The sequence below is a fragment of the Amblyomma americanum genome, chromosome 4 (assembly GCF_052857255.1).
Source record: "Amblyomma americanum isolate KBUSLIRL-KWMA chromosome 4, ASM5285725v1, whole genome shotgun sequence".
NCBI lineage: Eukaryota > Metazoa > Arthropoda > Arachnida > Ixodida > Ixodidae > Amblyomma > Amblyomma americanum.
In genome coordinates, this window is record NC_135500.1 from 217,498,286 (window position 1) to 217,518,024 (window position 19,739).

Here is a 19,739-nt window from a genome sequence, read left to right on the forward strand (position 1 = left end):
AAATGCCGACCCACTAATCCATGAAGGTGGAGATAAAATCCCAGCAGTGGCATTACTGGCTCACGTCAATGTGGTGGCAGTGTTTCCAATTATATTAGCACCAATATTTTGAGCACCGTTCGTCGTACAGCGTTCCGGGCGTTGTCATATATTTCTCTTTGCATACTGAAAGGCAAACAGCGCAAAGACGAAGACCGTAGCAGAAGAAACACAGGACGAGCGCTGACTCATAACTGAAAGTTTATTCGAAGAAAGCAACACAATATATGGGAAAAGCGGCCAACCTATCAACAAGCAGACAAACCCAAACCCGTGTTGCTACGTGGCATCAAGGCATGCAACCTCACTATCATGTAATAAAATAGGTGGCTTACTAACGCACAACCTTGTTTTCTTGCCCATGTGATAGGCTTCCTTAATCTCACGTGCCAAGCGGGACGGGTGCTTGTACAGGATATCACAACAGCGCAAGGAAGGAAAGCAAGATTTGCAGTCACTGACATGGTTAAAGAGATTAATAGACTTGTTAGATTTCAAATTGTTTGCATGCTCTTTCAGACGTGTATTAATGCATCGCCCAGTCTGCCCGATATACACTTGTCCGCATGACATTGGGATTTTATGAACTACCTCTTCTGCGTATGACACACACACACACACACACACACACACACACACACACACACACACACACACACACACACACACACACACACACACACACACACACACACACACACACACACACACACACACACACACACACACACACACACACACACACACACACACACACACACACACACACACACACACACACACACACACACACACACACACACACACACACACACACACACACACACACACACACACACACACACACACACACACACACACACACACACACACACACACACACACACACACACACACACACACACACACACACACACACACACACACACACACACACACACACACACACACACACACACACACACACACACACACACACACACACACACACACACACACACACACACACACACACACACACACACACACACACACACACACACACACACACACACACACACACACACACACACACACACACACACACACACACACACACACACACACACACACACACACACACACACACACACACACACACACACACACACACACACACACACACACACACACACACACACACACACACACACACACACACACACACACACACACACACACACACACACACACACACACACACACACACACACACACACACACACACACACACACACACACACACACACACACACACACACACACACACACACACACACACACACACACACACACACACACACACACACACACACACACACACACACACACACACACACACACACACACACACACACACACACACACACACACACACACACACACACACACACACACACACACACACACACACACACACACACACACACACACACACACACACACACACACACACACACACACACACACACACACACACACACACACACACACACACACACACACACACACACACACACACACACACACACACACACACACACACACACACACACACACACACACACACACACACACACACACACACACACACACACACACACACACACACACACACACACACACACACACACACACACACACACACACACACACACACACACACACACACACACACACACACACACACACACACACACACACACACACACACACACACACACACACACACACACACACACACACACACACACACACACACACACACACACACACACACACACACACACACACACACACACACACACACACACACACACACACACACACACACACACACACACACACACACACACACACACACACACACACACACACACACACACACACACACACACACACACACACACACACACACACACACACACACACACACACACACACACACACACACACACACACACACACACACACACACACACACACACACACACACACACACACACACACACACACACACACACACACACACACACACACACACACACACACACACACACACACACACACACACACACACACACACACACACACACACACACACACACACACACACACACACACACACACACACACACACACACTGTTTCGTGCCTAACACCGCAGGTTATTTCAGATTATTTTAGTTGCTCAGCCTTTCTTTCCAGAATCGCACAAACCCTTTTAAGTTTCTTGGGTGCGGAGAAAACAACCCTTGTGAGTCATATATATCTTTTTGCCCCATTTTTAAGATTGTGTGAATGTGACAGACGATACATAATGTACATAAGGGAGAATGGAAAACTTCTCTCTTTTTTTCTCTTTTTGTGGACTAGGCACCGGAGCTGACTTCCTAAGCTTTTTGGCTGTCTTAGTACAGCCCAATAGCACAACATCATCCATGAATCCAGCTAGCTTGAGTCTTTTAATTTGCTCGTTGAAGCTTTCGGTTGTCATATGGATACAGGATTTTGATAATGCAGAGAACAGAGATGAGACAACAGTTCTTGTTTTAACTGTATTGGAATGATGCGATTTATAATTTAACAACGGTTTTTCCACCCTTGGCAGATATTCCCAACAGATATGTCCCGTCCCAACTTTCAAACTCAGATATAAAAACTGTAGCCTGCTATCAGCCGTGACCTCAGTGGGGAACTCTAGAGCATTTTATTCAAATACTTTTAGCACCTCAGTCATGCGCCTAGAAAAGTAAGCTTTTTTTAAAGCTTACATGCTTTAGTCAATCTGGAGGCTATCTTATTGCAGGAGTTCGGACCGATGACATATGCACCTTCAGTTGCATGTTTTAGGCGCGGTTGAGGTGTCCACCGAGATTTCGCGATGTGGGAATACATATACACAGAATACATATGCTACACGCATGTAACGATGACATTATACTTCTTCTTATTTCCCATACCCACACCCTTCCTCCTGAACTGTATTTGGCCTCGTATGTACGCGGTGGTTCACTGCCCTTAGCGGGGCATACTGCTGCGTTCAGCAGGCCCTAAACTCGAGTAGGTCTGTCTTCCTCCTCTTTCCCCTGACTATGGCTTGAGGACAAGTCCTTGCAGCTGCACTAGAAGGTACGAGGGCCAGGTGACACTTTCCACCAGCTAGCTGTTTCCACGCGCTCATTATTCCGCCACGAACGCATGGAAGCCGCCGCTCGTAGATCCCGTTGCAGAGCTGAGGAAGAGGAGGAGGAAGAGAAGAGAAATTATTATTATGATGATGATGATGACGACGACGATGATTAATTTTTATGGCGCAAGGGCATCTGTGGCCAAAGAGCGCCATGGCACAAGGTGTTTCCCGACTATACTCTCGGTGGGGCCAGAGACCCATTCCCAAGCATTTTCACCCTAAATAAGCCGACCACCAGACCAGGGGAAAGCTTGTACCCATTGTATCACCGGTGGGTACCCGTCGGCACTGGGGATCGAGCCCCGCCCCTTCCGCATGCGAGGCGAATGCTCAACCACTTGGCCACCGCTGCAGTAGGAGAGAAATAACATTTATTAGCGCCCGTCAAAAGGCTGGCGGGGAACCGAGACGCAGCTGGGTTAGCCATGGCCTCCCCCTCAGCTGTCGACCGGGATCTCCTGGGAGTACTTTCGTATCTCACCGCTGACGTACGCCGTACTCTCTTCATTTTTTTTTTTTCAGTTCTCAACCCGTTTTATGCGCGAAAGGTTTCTGTGACGTATACAGAAAAATCTCGAGGAGCCAGCCACGCAACATCTGTCGTGTTAAAATTGCAAAAGTCGATCTGGCAAGCTTCCATACGTGAGTCATCCCATAGAAGGAAAAGTTGTCACCATATAAGATCCAGACGCGCGCATACAGACAAAAAAAAGTTTCTTCGGGACAGCGAAATGAAAGCAGTAGGTATTTCATTCCATAGAAATTTCAGATTTGATTTTAAATAGTGTTATGAAATACGCTTGTGTTCAACAGTTGAGGTGTTACCGCAATTAAACGCCACTGCGCGTCACTTTTCTTATTTTGCTCGCTCCTTTTCGAAAGTTGCCTGTAGAGCAGTTGTAATGAAAGGTATGGCTATAAAGTATGGCTATAAAATTTGTTCACAGTCTGAGATGCATCTTGCACTCAAAACTAGACGGAAATTTTGTATTTCTCATTTTTGTTGTTCACTTTTTTTGCTAGTAGTGCACCTTTTCCGTAAGATCTAGTGGATGCAGAGAGTTGACATTTTGTGAGAGTAGAAATGTAGTCTACACAACTGGAATCAAAATTTTGGGCCTTGTACAAAAAAAAAAATTATGCTCTTTCTCCGTCCAAAAAAAAAAAATCCCCATCAACGTTTTTTTTTGTGTCATAAATATACAAATGGGCATACCCTATTGATTCTGGTAGCAGTCACGTAAAAATCATCCACTGAAATATGCGGAAAATTTAACATACACCTCCAAATATGCAATTTTGAGAAAAATGCAGACACAGCCTCTGAAAACTCCCCCCTTTTCTGTTCGACGTGACCACAAAAACGGTTGAAAAAGGCATTTAAAAAAAAGTCGCTAATACCAAAGCCCAACATAATTTCTGAATTATAAATATATGTTCTATAAGAATATTGTTATCGTTTGATTTTGCAGAACATTGTGGGGTAGGAAAAACGGGAATGAAACCTTTAAAAACTACCATCTTTCCCCTCGTCCTGACCATGAAAAAGAATCAAAAAGCCTTTCTGAACTCGCGAAAACCTTACTGTAATATATTTCCTAAAAACTAACCCAATGGTCTATCAGATAGTTGTTAAATCTGAAAAAATGATCATCATTTTTTTTTTTTTGACAAACCGAAGTCTCATCCCACCGTAAAACGAGCTAGCTACGCGTTACACCGCTCGACAAAAATGGAAGTATTTACAGCGGTACAGGTTTGAAACTCCTCACCTCGATTTATTAATCTGCTTGTGCGTTATAATGCGTTTCTTCAACAAGTCAGAATTGAACTGACGTCAGCACCTTACGGGGCAACAAGTATTTTCAACGTTATTCGCGCATTCCGTCCCTCAACACGAAACACGTGCATTTTTGTTGCCTTTTTCATCGCTGTTGAGTTCAACCCAACGTGCGCTGAGTACCAACGGGGATATTTTGGAGATTTTCTGCTCAAACGGTCGCACCGAAATTTGAAGAAATGTACGAAAACAAAGAATGAAACGAAACGTCGACGTGGTACCGCAGGATCTGAATGTAAACAAAAAGGTGCGCGGGAATGGCTTCCCAAATTGAAGAATAAAAGAGAAAAAACAAATTTCAGCCATGCTTTCTGCCCTCCAATGGAGTGAGCGCAGCCTCTCATCTCAGTCCCGTCGCCCACCCACACAGTTCACGTTACCGGAAGTGGCACGAATCACGTGAACGGAAGTGCTTCTCGAAAGCCCCCGAAATTCCTGGCCACATTCAATGAACATAGCTCAGGCCCCAATTAGAGGCCGTATTTTCTAATGATTCTTTTGAAGCAATAAGCTTCACCAAGCTAACCCTTGAACTACCTTCAGCCCAACCACATTAGCCGTGTATGACCATATGTGCATGGTACAGTTACGGTGTCGAACCCTTGACTCCTGACCTTCATCCATGACCTTGAGTTGACCTTTGACACTGCGTGACTTTTGGGTTGGCCTTTGGCCTTAAGAACATCCGATGAGGTCATGTGAAGCCACGTGATGACCTCCGATGGGGGTGTCGTAAGACCATGTGATTCCACGCCATGGCCACATGGTCGTGTGGGTGTATATATATATATATATATATATATATATATATATATATATATATATATATATATATATATATATATATATATATATATATATATATATATATATATATATATATATATATATATTCCAATTTTTTTCCCGATTCTCCTTATTTTGCTCTTCTAAACTATTTGTAGCTGTGGCTTGCGACACCATGCCTGACAGGTGAACAAGCAATGTCATTCGGCGGCTGCGCGGTATCGAAGCCGAGGCTGCCCAATGGCAAGGAAGCAGAAAAAGAGTGAATCGCGAAAAGAGTCGCCTCGAAATACACACTCGAGAGTTTTTAGTCACCCAAAAACGCACCGTCGCCATTCAGCCCGCGAAGAAAGTCCGCTGTACAGCTAGCTCTCGCACAGAAATGTGCTTAGTTTCACGCGAGGTTGAATGCCCGTTTATCATGCATCCTTTGATGGATGGCTCCGAGGCAGCGGCTGGAAATGAATAATTATCAGAGGCGAAGATCTCAAGAAAGAAAGAACAAAACCCAGCGTGGATGTTCTGCACGTGCTTTCCATTCCACTCTGTCCCGTTACGGGGTCTCCATCTCTACCCAGAATGAGCGAAAACGTGAGGTCGACCGTTCTGTCCTCGCCTCCAGTAGAGTCGAGCCTTCGGTGTTGCGCGGCCAACATTTATCTACGCGTTTTCTTGTTCCTATTCCTTTTTTTTTATTCGCGCATGGCCACAGGTACGCTGGAGAGCGAAAGCGATACGTGATCGGAATGGCTTAACAACAAACCGACCTCCGACGCTGCCGCTGGAGGCGACCTACTTTCAGAATCACAAAACGCTTTCTCCCTCCCTACCTTCGTCGCGGAACTCAGCCAGTGTCGAAATGACGAGCCAATCGGTGGGGAAGCCTTGATTTTAGGTGCGGATTAGTGGAATGTCGGAGTACGTAGAGCTGCGCTGCCTTTACGAACAGCTATCGATACCGCTTGAGAAAACTATCAGTCCGCACTTTCGCAATCCTGGCTCGATGGAGAGCGCGCGAAGTACGTTCTTTTAAATTGCTTGGCATATACGTGTCAGTTAGGTCCCTATCCGTAATGCCGTCAGCAGCAGTCATGAATTGAACTATTACTTATCTTTGTGGCACTGACCTTCCAAGAAAAAAAAAAACTCGCACGACGGTTACGACTGTGTAACGCGAGGTCCAGCGATAGTTGTTTAGGAGTGTAGTTTTCGGGATATTTGGTGACGCACTGGTGTAGTGGTCACGTGATGCAGCCCTGCACTGGCAGGTGGCTGTTCCAAACAGAGCCACCCGTAGGCTTATGCGACACAGGTTGACCGGCGCAACCCACCGCGGTTACGCCGATGGGGGCGGACGACTACGATGAGAAAGCCAGGGACGAGCGCCTAACAGCTATCGCTGTAAAAACTAAGTTTTTTTTTTTTTGCGTTGCCTCTCGAATTGCCTATTCTGAAATTTCAGGACAATTAACTATTTTACTTGTATTTTTTTTACTATTCTTCGGCCTTTCTTCCTACTTTTGCCGTCCCTACACGGAGTATAACACGTCAGTGGGTAGAACAAGTTGGCTGAAATATCTTCTTTTCATTTAAGAGCTCACTCTCTCTCTCTCTTTTTTTTTCTCTCTGAATGGTTAGAAACATTGTCGCACATGCGCGAAGACAAGTACCATTCGAACTAACTCTTCGTTATTTCGGTACATGTAATCTCGCAACATCAGTGTCCATTACTGCGAGTCTAAAGTTTCAAAGGCAGAGGAATGGAAAATGGGTAAAAAAGAGAAAGGAACTCGTGCACTGCGCATAGGCAGCGTGCATGCCGTCGCAAGTCAACCTTCTTTGAAGCTGTTCTGCTGCTTCTCTGTCCCTAACACTTATGCCTGCCCACGGCGAAATCATCTGGACTGTTTTCCCGTGACCTAAACGAATGAGAAGATAGGAATACATGCGTGCCAATTCGCCTGCTAGGCACTGCCCATGACAAGGTCCTGTGACTGGGCTGAGATTCTCTTCACATGACGTCACACAAGGTTGCCGCGTGACTTTTTTTTCCTACCCAGACTTTTAATCTCGGCAAAAGTTTAATTCCCGCAAGGTCCGAAGGGGGAGGGGGCAGACGGATTGAAATACATGTTTGACGCATTCCTAATGTTAATCGTTTGCAAGCGAAAACTCCTTAGAAAAGCAAGCTACTTAGTTGGTTCCATTTCCATTTTCGTGTTTCTCCTTCTCGTATGCGCCAAGTTTGTCATATTATTCTTCCCACAATCACCTACGCCGCCCCAGCTTGGTGGTCTCATTGCCCCCTTTCCCGACTACGAGATCGTGTCTTATCGCTTCAACGAATTCCATTTCTTGCTCCTACTGCTTCCTACAGTACTGCGCGAACCGATGCTCTTCATGTTCTTGCAAAAGTACTTCCATTGCTTATTTATCTAGGCCAGTTATGTGCAGAGTTCATACATTTCACATTAAGGCAATCCGCAGTATACGGTAATACATTTTATAATTCATCTGAAATTAAGCCTTTATTTAATCCCTGCTCCGGCCACCCCTCACTGAAGTTCAAATTTTTTTGTTCAACTTAGTTCTCAGGAAGCCTTGCACTTTCCTTGTCGACGTGCACAGCATATTTACACTGATGGTGCTGCAGCTGGTGCTATTTTTCTTGTTCGTGGCTGAACACAAAATATTGTATACGTTCATCGTCTCCCTTTAGGACCAGCCTATGCCGCTGAACATGTAGCCTTTCATTCTGCTGTTGCGTATGCTATGCATAACCCTCCCTCTACGCCCGTTCATTTTTCGCCGATTCTCTGTCTCTGCTTTCTGCCCTGTCTTCAGTTACGTCGTTTAACCCGACAACTATATACGTTAAGAAAGATCTCTATGGTTAGTCTCATCTGGCCCCATTTCTTTTATTTCATATCCGAGGTCACTTCGGAATTTCGGTAACGAGTTGGCCGACCAAGCTGCTGGTAATGCCGGGTAATATGGCAGTTTACTCACTTTTACCCTTTCACGCCGTTGCGTGCGTTCCCGTTTACATCGTCCTTCGCTTCTTTTATGGCGTACTGTTTGGCGCGAGAATAATGGCGGGAGAGAATCGTTCAATTGGATCCCTTATACACTGAATAGGACCCCCATTTGACTGTCCAGGGGTCATCTTATCCCTTTACTCACTGGAAATGGTCGACCTCCTTTCTATTAAAAAAAAAAAGGAAATGGCCTCTCTCATCTTCAACTTGTTCCTTTGGAAAGTTATGTGAAGACATCCGCCACGACTTCCGGGATTGTTCCTTTGCGGCTCCTATCGTTTCCCGTTTAAAACCTCTCTGCTCATCAGACATCGCACCATCTACTTAATCCTCTCTTCCGAGAGACCCGCCTACTGGTGCTCTTCTGCTGGAAATGGTTCACCTCATAAGCAACACTATTCCTAATTATCCTCGTTTGTTTATTTATTTCCTCTCATTTCTCTTACACGAGCAGCTCTGCGCAGAGGAGGGCTCCGCGCTCGTTTATTGGGCATAGGTGCCTCTCGTCGTGGTCTGCATACTTTACTTTGACTGTGTGACTGTGACATGGACTGTACGTGTTGTTACTCTGATTTTGTCTCGTTTTCTTTTGATTGTTTTTACTTCCCTGATTTTCGTCGTGGCCTGCACTTAGTGCTTTGACTGTCTGTGGTTGTTACTGAGATTCTGACTGTAGTTTTCTCATGCTTTTTTTTTTTTGTCGTATAGCCTGCACTCTGTGCTTTGACTGTCTGCCTGTGACTGTGGCTTTGACTATGCGGTTCCTTTGGTTTCTTCTTGGTGTTAGTTTTGTTGTTGCTGCTCTGCTTTTCCTTTTAAATTGCTCTTTTTTTTTCTTTTGAGCATTAAGCTCCTTTCATTTATTTCAATTGGCGTTAAGCCTGACAAAGCGTTGCTGGTCCGGGCTCCCTCTCTCTTTCTTTTATGTTTTTTTTTTATATTTTCTGAGGGGACCAATAAAAGGGTAAAAGGGAGAGAGAGTTTGATGGAGAGAAAACGGCACTGTGTGAGACGGGCTACATTTCCGAAAAAGGTGAGAGGGTCAGCCACTGGCTGCTTATAAGGCTCTGCTGGGATGCGCGTAGTTTGTAGAGCACTTTGTGCAGTCACATTTCACAGGTCATTAGCACCACCATGAACAAGCGTGAGTATACGCCCTCCAAATCGAGCAGCGTGATAGAAGTCGAGGTGCTTTGCTTGCGTAGCGTATTGCGAACAGTTCCCATTATTACAATCAGAAACATGTACACAGCTTGTTCTACTAAACCACGCGCGCTAAGTCATGCACGCATAACCACAACTACTGCTCCGGCAATGCTGCCGACGCTTCACCCCGTTCTCCGTAAAAACAACGCGTTGCGCGAAAATCGAATTAGTGCGGCTTGTGGACCTACCGCCATTCACTCGCGTATGTAAAGGGCGGTTCACGTGCAAGCGATTGAGCGAACTGAGCGACCAGTGGCTCGGCGCAGCGATCGATGCTTTTCGCAAGGTTCTGTTTCGCATGCGTCGCTCCAGAGCGTTTACTGCCGCTGCGAATCCCAGTGTTGCTGGCAAAGAATAATATCATTTTTTTAAAGCTCGTGCGTGCGTGTCGGAAGCACATGTAGTAAACAAACATTGTCTTTCCCGCACGAATGCTCTTCTTGTCACTTGGCTTTTCCGCCGTGCTGTCATTGGTCAGAGGGCGGAGCTGTCGCTGCGAAAATTTCCAACTTGTTGGAACCCCTTCGCTCTGGCCGGCCGAGCCGCCGCGACGGGTCCAAACAGGTTTTTACGTCGCGGCGACAAGATTCGCTGGCATTTTCGCTTGCATGTGAAACACGCATAAGAGCTACGCACGTAATGACACTGAACCGTTAGCACGTTAAGGCAGGCTGTAGTTGGTTTTACGAGGGCACGAGGTCACTAGCTGCCTTTGTAGATTTGATAGTTGGGCTCGCTTCACTGTACATCGTGACAGCTGCACAGTAAAGAAAGAGCAGGACAATAGGAGCGCAATCAACTGAATAGCAGTTCTGTCGGTGGTTAGCGCTCGTTGACTCGTTCCTAGCTCATGTCGCTGAAAAAAAGATTTGTTTCTTCTCGCTGTTTCGTGCAGATTGACGATTCTAAATCTCCATAAGTCAAGGTCTTCCTGAGCTCTCTTGCGCATGCGTCTGCGAAGCTCTCCTAAAGAGATTGAATAAAGGAGGAAAACTTTCTGACAACGCCTCCTGTCTTCCTTGTTTCTATGATTTGTCCACCCTCAAGCCAGGTTTTTACCTGTTTTATTGGCACATTAGTGCTAAGAAACCTTCAAGGGTTCCCTGCACAGAAAAAAAAATGTGTTGGACATAAGGTAGCAAAGCAACCATAAAATTTAGCTGCATAAATAACACTGTTCGCGCACATACACCTACGCTTTTCAGTGCTGTCCACTGATTGTCATTGTCGTCCACGATAGTACATGCTGCATGTACAGCCATATATGCACAGCTTCGGCCTACGCTTTCCCTGCACCAAAATTTCAGTCAGTCCAGACAGCCCAGCAGAGGCAACCTGGGACCGCCAGCTTACCCTATACAAACGCGCGTTTTTTGGCATGTAGGACAATCGTGCAAGTGTCGTACTCAGCTTTGTTGTTGACTAGGGAAGGTCCGGATTTTAATGCGATAGCATTAGGGCCCACATTCGGCAAAAATTGGCGGTGTGTGCCACGCAAATCGCAGGTTGGTCGAGAGAGGTCACGTGACTTTGTGATGTCTTCCCAACATGCCCAGCGTATCAGGTGGGGATTAAATAGATGATTGATCGAGAGAGGTCACGCGACCACGTGACGACTTCACAACCGGCCCACTGAACTGTGAGCAAGCACCGGATTTTGAGATACGATGTCCAGAAAAAGCACTGTATACATGGTCCTTCAGCGCTCAACTAATCCAATCTCATCTGCTACTTCAGCAGTGTGATCGACGTGGACTGATTAAGTGCTGACGTGTGTCAGAGGAGTACCTCAAAACACATAAAAAAAGCACACATAAACGCCAAAATAATGGCAGCAATAGATATCTCGAATGCTATCGCATTCTACTTTTCAGATGCGTTAATTAAGTGCCCCCCCTCCAGGATTATCGCTGAGGCAAGACACTTGCTTTTTTGCGTGCCAAAGTAGAACATTGGGCTATAAGGAATGTATAAGGCTCTGGATAATTTGGAGAGCCGGCAGGGAGGCACTCCCTCCTAACTGCTGCGCCCCGACCGTGAGGCCCCATGGTGACGGGAATAAAGTTCATTCATTCATTCATTCATTCATTCATTCATTCATTCATTCATTCATTCATTCACGACGCGTTGCCAGTTTTCGAAAGTAATGAAGGAAGAAATAAGAAACGGGTAAAATGAAGAAGAAGAGGTTACATATAGAAGGATTACTAAAATATGCTGGCTTGCTAATATCGCATTTGTGTTACGTTAGAGCGTTCCCGACTGGGAACACTGCATAGCTTACAGCCACTGGTGGCAAAAAATGGCGGATTGTTAACACAGCATGCATGTTATATTTGAACGGAGCTAGCATGTAGCTATTGTCGCCGCCCCGTGCGTTGCGCCCTGGCGGCTTCCGACCAACGTCGTACAGATGGATCCGGCTGGTCCCTCGACTAACCTCGTTCCGAACGTCACTTCGTTTCTCAGGCGCGTCACTCACGCGTATTGTTTGTGCCCGACCTTCTCCGCCGCTGCCGTGCAACGTCTGCACAAGCGAGGCGGGGACTACTGCATGTTTGACAGCGCTACATGTACTGCATGTGCACACACACACGCACACGCTGCATGTGCACACACGCACGCACACGCACCGTGAGGCACACGAAGCCAGGTAGCCGGGACCAAAGCATGCATTCTCACTGCTCTTACTGAGCATGCGCGTAAGTTTCAAAACACACACAGGTGTGTGTGTGTGTGTGTGTGTGTGTGTGTGTGTGTGTGTGTGTGTGTGTGTGTGTGTGTGTGTGTGTGTGTGTGTGTGTGTGTGTGTGTGTGTGTGTGTGTGTGTGTGTGTGTGTGTGTGTGTGTGTGTGTGTGTGTGTGTGTGTGTGTGTGTGTGTGTGTGTGTGTGTGTCTTGCTTTTTTAGACAGGAAGAGAGCACTGCTGAATTCGGCACACGTCGAATCGATCGCTTCCAACGGAACGAAAGTAGAGTATCGTACACCTGCCGCCTCTGCGGCAGCGATGTCGTGGAGGAAACCTTTATGAACGCAGTCAACTTCCTTTTTCAAGGCGTTGCAACTCTTAGAAGTCACTGTGTGGGAGGAGCCTGAAGACCATGGGCGGCACGCAGCCGCCGCGCATATTTTTGTCGCCGTCGTAACCAAGCGAAGGTTATCTGATTGGTGGCTAAAATCAAGACAAGAGTGAAATTTCACAAGTCATGGCTAGGTGGCCTGAACCACCGCCCGGGTTCGGCCTTATACATCCATCCATCGTCGGATACTTGACCGAGGCCGCGCGCCAGTGGCGTAGCCAGAAATTTTATTCGGGGGGGGGGGCTCATGTTGCAGCGCGGACTCTTCATAGAATTTGTGGAAGGATCAAACGCAGCAATAATAACTGCATTGCCATTGACAATGCGATTGTGTATTAGATAACGCTACGCAGTGTCTAGACCAGTGAAATATGTATTCTTTAAAATAAAAGAACGTATTCGTATGTCTTAAAAAACGTGGCAGACATGATTACAGGACATAAAACTGAGCAGGGCACAAGACACAGGAGAGAAGCAAACAGGACGAGCTCGTCCTGTTGGCTTCTCTCCTGTGTCTTCTCCCCTGTTCAGTTTTATGTCTTGTAATCATGTCATACCAACTATCCCCTTATCCTTCACTTGTGGCAGACATAACTGATACCAATGCTTCCATGTTTTCGCTTATTTAATAAGTAAAGAAAATATCACACGAAATCTACAACTATATCGGTCCGGAACAAGCAAAGCAGTGCATGCCGCTGATATGAAAAACGTAAAGGCCATGAAATTAGCAAGTAGAGGACAAATATTTAAATGAATGTTAGTCGTTCAAGAACCTTTACATTTTTCTACATATGCAACGGCCAGGAAAAAACCTCAATGACGCTGTCCTTTTGTTCCAGTGTACTGCGCAGCAGCAGCTGTCACCGGTCATGAATTGAGACCAATTGCACCGAAATTTCAGTAGCAACAGCGAGCCATCGATAGGCCCTTGAAAGTTCGCGCTAGGATGGGGCCCCTTGCGTTACATGACTCCAGGTGCATGGGCGTTGCCACGAGTTAACAATGTTCGCGCCAAAATGTCTTTTCTAGTCTGAAAAAGACACTAGGTGGCAAAATCCAGAATAACTTCCGGCGCCGGTGGTTGTTTTTTTGGTCAGCAGTGAGTGACAGTTAAAAAAACATGCTACCGGCTCGTGTGCACAGTTTGAGGGACTTACATAGACGCACGGCTGGTTTCTTGGCCTTGGATAGGTCGGCGCTGTCCCGCCTGACGGTGTCCAGGGCGCTGGAGGCTCTCGAGTTGAATTAACCTGCCGGGAGCACCGGGAAGCCACCTTCTTTATCGGAAGAAACCAGTAACAGTTCCTTGGAATGGAGAAAGTTGACGGTTTGGATGCACCGGATATTTCTTGGATGACGGTTGATGATTCATCAGGACGTCGACGCCTTCTGATACGCATCTGGTCTTATCGGAGTCAGCTGCCGTTGCCCGGTCAGTCTTACGAGGCCGAGAAGTCTTGCCGAAGACTTCGTGGGTTCTACGGCGAATTTTGGTCCCAGGCGAAGAAGATTTCGCACGTTATCCGGTAGCCAGACGTCACCGACCGTGTGGACCGCATTGCACGTTCTCGCTGTCTTCTTTTTTTGGCAACCACGACCGCAGCGTGAGCAGGCTTCGCTGCCACATGAATTCCGCCGTACTGTCGAGGACTCGAAGGCAGTCCCTCCACGCACGAACAGCCGCACGAACAGCGTTCTCCCTTGCCATTCTGACCTCAGAAGCTTGAGCACTCGAATCCCGCGGCCGGATGAGCGTGCGAGCCCAACGAACATAGCCAGGACGTCTGGCGGCAGTATCTTGTGGCGGATGCAAAATGAAAGGGTACATAACTGGCACATCGTATTACTCTTCCCCCTGGCGTTTACGCTTCTACAAGCCCATTTTGGCCATGTTTTTATGTTCTATCGTTCTTATCGGGTTTAACGTTTTAACCGTTTTTTACCTGACGCTCATCAAACAAGGCCCTTTACATCGTTGGGTTTTGTCGCCTTTAGCCCCATTTTCTGCCGTCTGTTGTAACATTTTTATTTTTATTTTTTTACACGAATACACTGATTACCTGCGATCACACAAAGCTCGTTGTCCTCCCTATATTTATTTCGCTTCGAGATAAAACTTAGTTGTTAGCCATCGCCCTTGTGTGTCTTCTGTCGCTAGCGCTTTTTTTTTCGGAAATCCAATACCAACTAGACCGTCACATCGCTATTGTGTACTTACATAATGAACCCTAGCTGTAAGCTGCTGCGCGGAAAAGTAAGGGTCTCCGTCTGCCATTCCACTTCTGTATCTGGCAAGCTCCCTGGGGCTCCTACCCCCCTTGTTCGCTTTGTGTTTGCAAGGAATGCATCTACCTGCCCTCTCTGTACACCATGCACCCTTTCTGTATCGGCAATTCTTTGCTTCGGTTCGCCCTTTACGCTCCATTTTACACGTACACATCGCAACACGGTGGGAACTCCGCGCGAGCAGGGGAAGATCACGGAGGAACCATATTGCACAGCGGTGGCGCGAAGAGGTGTGCGCGCTCCATGGTCGCTGCACGGCGTGGAGCTCGAGCAGCGACAAAGAGTTCGTTGGATGCCACCGCGCAGAGGTGGCGCCAAAGGAACAACGCGCAATATCCGCCGAGCAGCGAGGAAACCGCACGAAGGACCAAGGAGCAACCGGTGTAACCTTGCAGCAACGCGGATAGGGCTGCAGGCGTGCACAGGCTTGCGCGAGGACAGCTGCAAGAAGAGCACCGGGCGACGATGGGAGGGAAGTGCACGAAGGCGCAAGCAATGGCCGCTGTGCAGCGGAGCAGCCAGACGAGCGACGAGGGATCCGCTGATGAAACACGGTGTATTTGCATTAAGGGTTACGTGCGAACACAGGTGCCCTCAAAGTTAGCGCCGCGATGAGGAACCTTCACAGCATATGAATCAGGCTTGGAGAGAGAGCGCGCGACGTTTCAGGCGTGCACCGTGGAGGCCGCAAAGATGGCGGATCCGCCGCTGTCCGCCAGCGTCGAGACAGACAGCTGCCCACTAAGAAAAACACCGAGCCAAAACAGCCGGCCAGAATTAGATGCGCCTTTCTGCAGAAACGTCTGTCGTCTATTATCTGTCTTGAAATTGCCCGAAAAGCCCGTCAAAATTGAGTTCTCTGCCGCCAAAACTTCTATCGTCTATAGGAAGTTTGAAAAGGGCTAACATAGAACCGGCCATCTGCCCTGTGTTCATACCAAGGCCAAACAACCCGCCAAAATAAGATGCCGTTCCCGCCAAAACTTCAATCGCCTTTAAGACGTATTTGAGAGGGCAGAGATAGGACCCGTCTTCTGAGCGTATCGCTAGGGCAGATCAAATCCTGACGATAAAAGATCTCTTGAAAGAGTTCATTTTGGTCGAAAATCCATTTCATCCGTTTTATCTCCAAAATGTTTTCAATTCCTTGCGGGCTTTCTGTCAATCCACTGATATGTTCTTGCTAACTAAGTGCCGCGAAAGTGGGACACCATGCATGCACTCTCGCGGCGCTTATTAGCAAGAACTTAGCAGTGGATTGACACAAAGCACGTTGACGGAGTTGTTCCTGGACAACATAAGCCACGAATTAAACCGGTCTCTGCAGCGTCAGAAAGTATGCAGACCTTGGGACAAAAGAGTGGACTATAAGGGGTCTTCCACGCCTCGTTTGCGAAGTATTTCTAAACTGCAGCTTCAGCCGAATTCGTAAAATATTTAGTTAGCTAAAAGTAGGTCGCTTACAGTATATTCGGCGTGTGCTAATTTTGACTTACAAGGCAAGTGAAAGAAAACAGCCTATATTGGATGCACGGAGAACGAAGAGGAAAATGTCCCTCAATGCAGGCCCTCTCTAGCCAGTGGCGTCAGCCGAGTTCGTTGAAGTCGCAATTAATCCGGTGAGTCCCCACGATGTCATGCTACCAGGTGCAAGGGGATCGACCACGACATCATTACAGTCGGTCGACGCCACTCGCTGGAGGGCGTCCTTTGAGTGGCATCTGTCGCTTCGTTCCTGAGTTGTATCCGTCGTTTTCCACGCGCAATGTTCACTTGCAACGTATGCATGTTGCAGGAAGAATGCGACGAGTTAAGAATAGCAATGCTTCTTTTTCATTTTCTTTTGTTGCTATCAGGTGATGGAGAAAAACAGATGAAAGGTTGAAGTCATCTACCTGATATGGTGCCAAAGCCTGTGAGCTCTTTACGTGCTAATTGTGAATTCCGATGAAGTGGTCAAGCAGCAAGAGATGCTGTGGTGCTGAGCGGATATGTCTCAACAAGTAGTAGACAAAAAGATATAGACAACCTAGGCGATCGCCTACTTGGAATCCGGTTCGCTACTCTTTTTTTGTGTGTGCATATATATATATATATATATATATATATATATATATATATATATATATATATATATATATATATATATATATATATATATAGATAGATAGATAGATAGATAGATAGATAGATAGATAGATAGATAGATAGATAGATAGATAGGTAGAGAGAAAGAGAGAGAGAGCACCAATCGAGTGGGCGAGAAAGGAATATTGCCGTGATCGACACACGTGTGTGCTTAGCTCTCCAAAAGAGAAAAATATCTCTCATCCTACTTTCTCGTTTTAAAAACGCAAGTAAAGAAACGTGACCGTGCGAAGACACCCAACGTAATAAAAGTGCAACAGCTCTAACTAACCAACAAAACTATAGAAGCGTGTTGCAGGCGCTTGTCATATCATTCTCACACCGGTAATACGCCTACAGTGTACAGTGAGGAATTTACTCAGTCGTAAACGAAGTGAGTTCCTACGAGAACGCGCCACTAGTGGCCAATCGTACGTGGTACGTGTGCATGAGAGGAGGGGGAGGGAGGAAATACAGCAAATCTGTCGATTCTTTGCCTCAATGGGAGGCGAAGTCTGATAGCTTTTTTTTTTGTAAGAATCTTATGCCAGCCAAATCATATCATGCCTGCGCTCAGTGAAATGCTACCGTAGTACGAATGAAACTATAACTTCACCTGTAACCACCAAATCAAAATGAATTATGTACCTGTACCTGGAATTAAGTATAATACAAAAAAAAATCGAGTACATAAAAAGAAACTGACATTGTATATTACACAGGAAGCGTCCAGGTTTAGCGAGAGACGACACCCCATTGGTATGCCAAGTGAACTGACGCTGCTGCCCATGTCTTCCGAGCAGACATTTATGCAATAGCCCGGGCCTGCGTCAATTTTTAACTACGGTCTGGAGCAGTGCCACGTGAAACACGCCACGCCTGTGTTTACGGGCCGACAAGCGCACCTTCCTCGTGCCCCATGGCCGAGCAGGCAAGCGTCTTGTGACTGCATACGTCATTTCGACGTCAAGACGAGCCTCCGGTGATCGTAAGCTGCATGTGACCACCAGCGACGGAGCGCATCCCCCGAAGCGAACTGCGGACAGGTGAATTCGCTGCTTCTGCAACGTGTACGCGTATCCCACTCAACGGAAGCAATCCCTACGCGCTGCGACACGCTATCGCATTTACGGTATCATCTTTTCACCGATCGCTTCACAGTAAGCGACTGTAGCTTTCACAGTACGCGGAAATCGACGCTAGCGCCTTCTGTGACTTTCACGCGGAAACTATCGCGTGGTTTTTTTTTGCGGTCCTGTTGGCGGCTGTCTCGGCCATCTCGGCTTGCGCTTGCGTCGGCGTGCTTTGTACTACCTCAGGAATCTCGCCGCATCGTTTGTGGTTTCAAAGTACAGCTGTCTCTGCAAGATGCTCGCCCGGTCTCTCCGAATCTGCCGGAACAATGTAAGTAACCGTGAACAACCCACTATTGTATCTGTAGCCTGTGAGCCGATCGGAGCTACTCAGACAGCATGTGCAGATGCGTGCCAAACTTGTGCATTTTTCGGCATGCTAGTTTCGTGTGGCGTGCCGTGCGGTCAAGACACGTTGCCGGTTTACCGAGCAAGGGTTTAATTGAATTGAAAGCTAAGGGCAAGTCTCATATTCTGAAAGATTTCTCAAGTTGCTCGCGAACGACTGCCTTCACTGGAACCCGTTTTCTGTAATGCAAGGGCGACGGGGCGATTTACGAAGCAAGGCTAGCGAAAAGATTAGATCTTTTCTGTAAAAACTGGCGCTTGCTGGTAAATGTGAGCGCATTCGGAAGCACTGGTTTTCATACGCATCATCTGTGGTCGAAGTGTGGTCAGTTCGTGCCATGACCGGCACTAGACAGCCGCACATTTCATTTCACTAACGCCGTACTTGAAAAATCTTGATCAGGGGAGCTAATGTCACCATTTGAAGTGTGTTATCTGTTTTTGTGCCGCCCGAGAGAGTCGTACGGTTGTCGTACGATTTCGTACTTGTTTCGGTATGTTTACCCAGATGCATTCATGTTGGACTGTCTAGACTGAAGATACCGGTTTCGTATCGGAGTTCGCAAAGCGCGCTTTCGGCAGCTATCAATCGCGTTGCGAGGGGAGAACGCCGGTGATAACA

At 47.0% G+C, this 19,739-nt stretch overlaps 1 protein-coding gene across 1 annotated transcript in view; it reads left to right on the forward strand.

Moving 5' to 3' along the window:
* The first annotated feature begins 18,620 nt into the window (after positions 1-18,620).
* Positions 18,621-19,739, forward strand: part of Bcat (Branched chain amino acid transaminase) — a 31,544-nt gene continuing 30,425 nt past the window's right edge. Inside the window, exon 1 of the mRNA XM_077663420.1 lies at positions 18,621-19,040. Within this exon, the coding sequence (XP_077519546.1) occupies positions 19,005-19,040 (36 nt within the window). The 5' untranslated portion in view covers positions 18,621-19,004. The remainder of the gene's footprint in view (positions 19,041-19,739) is intronic.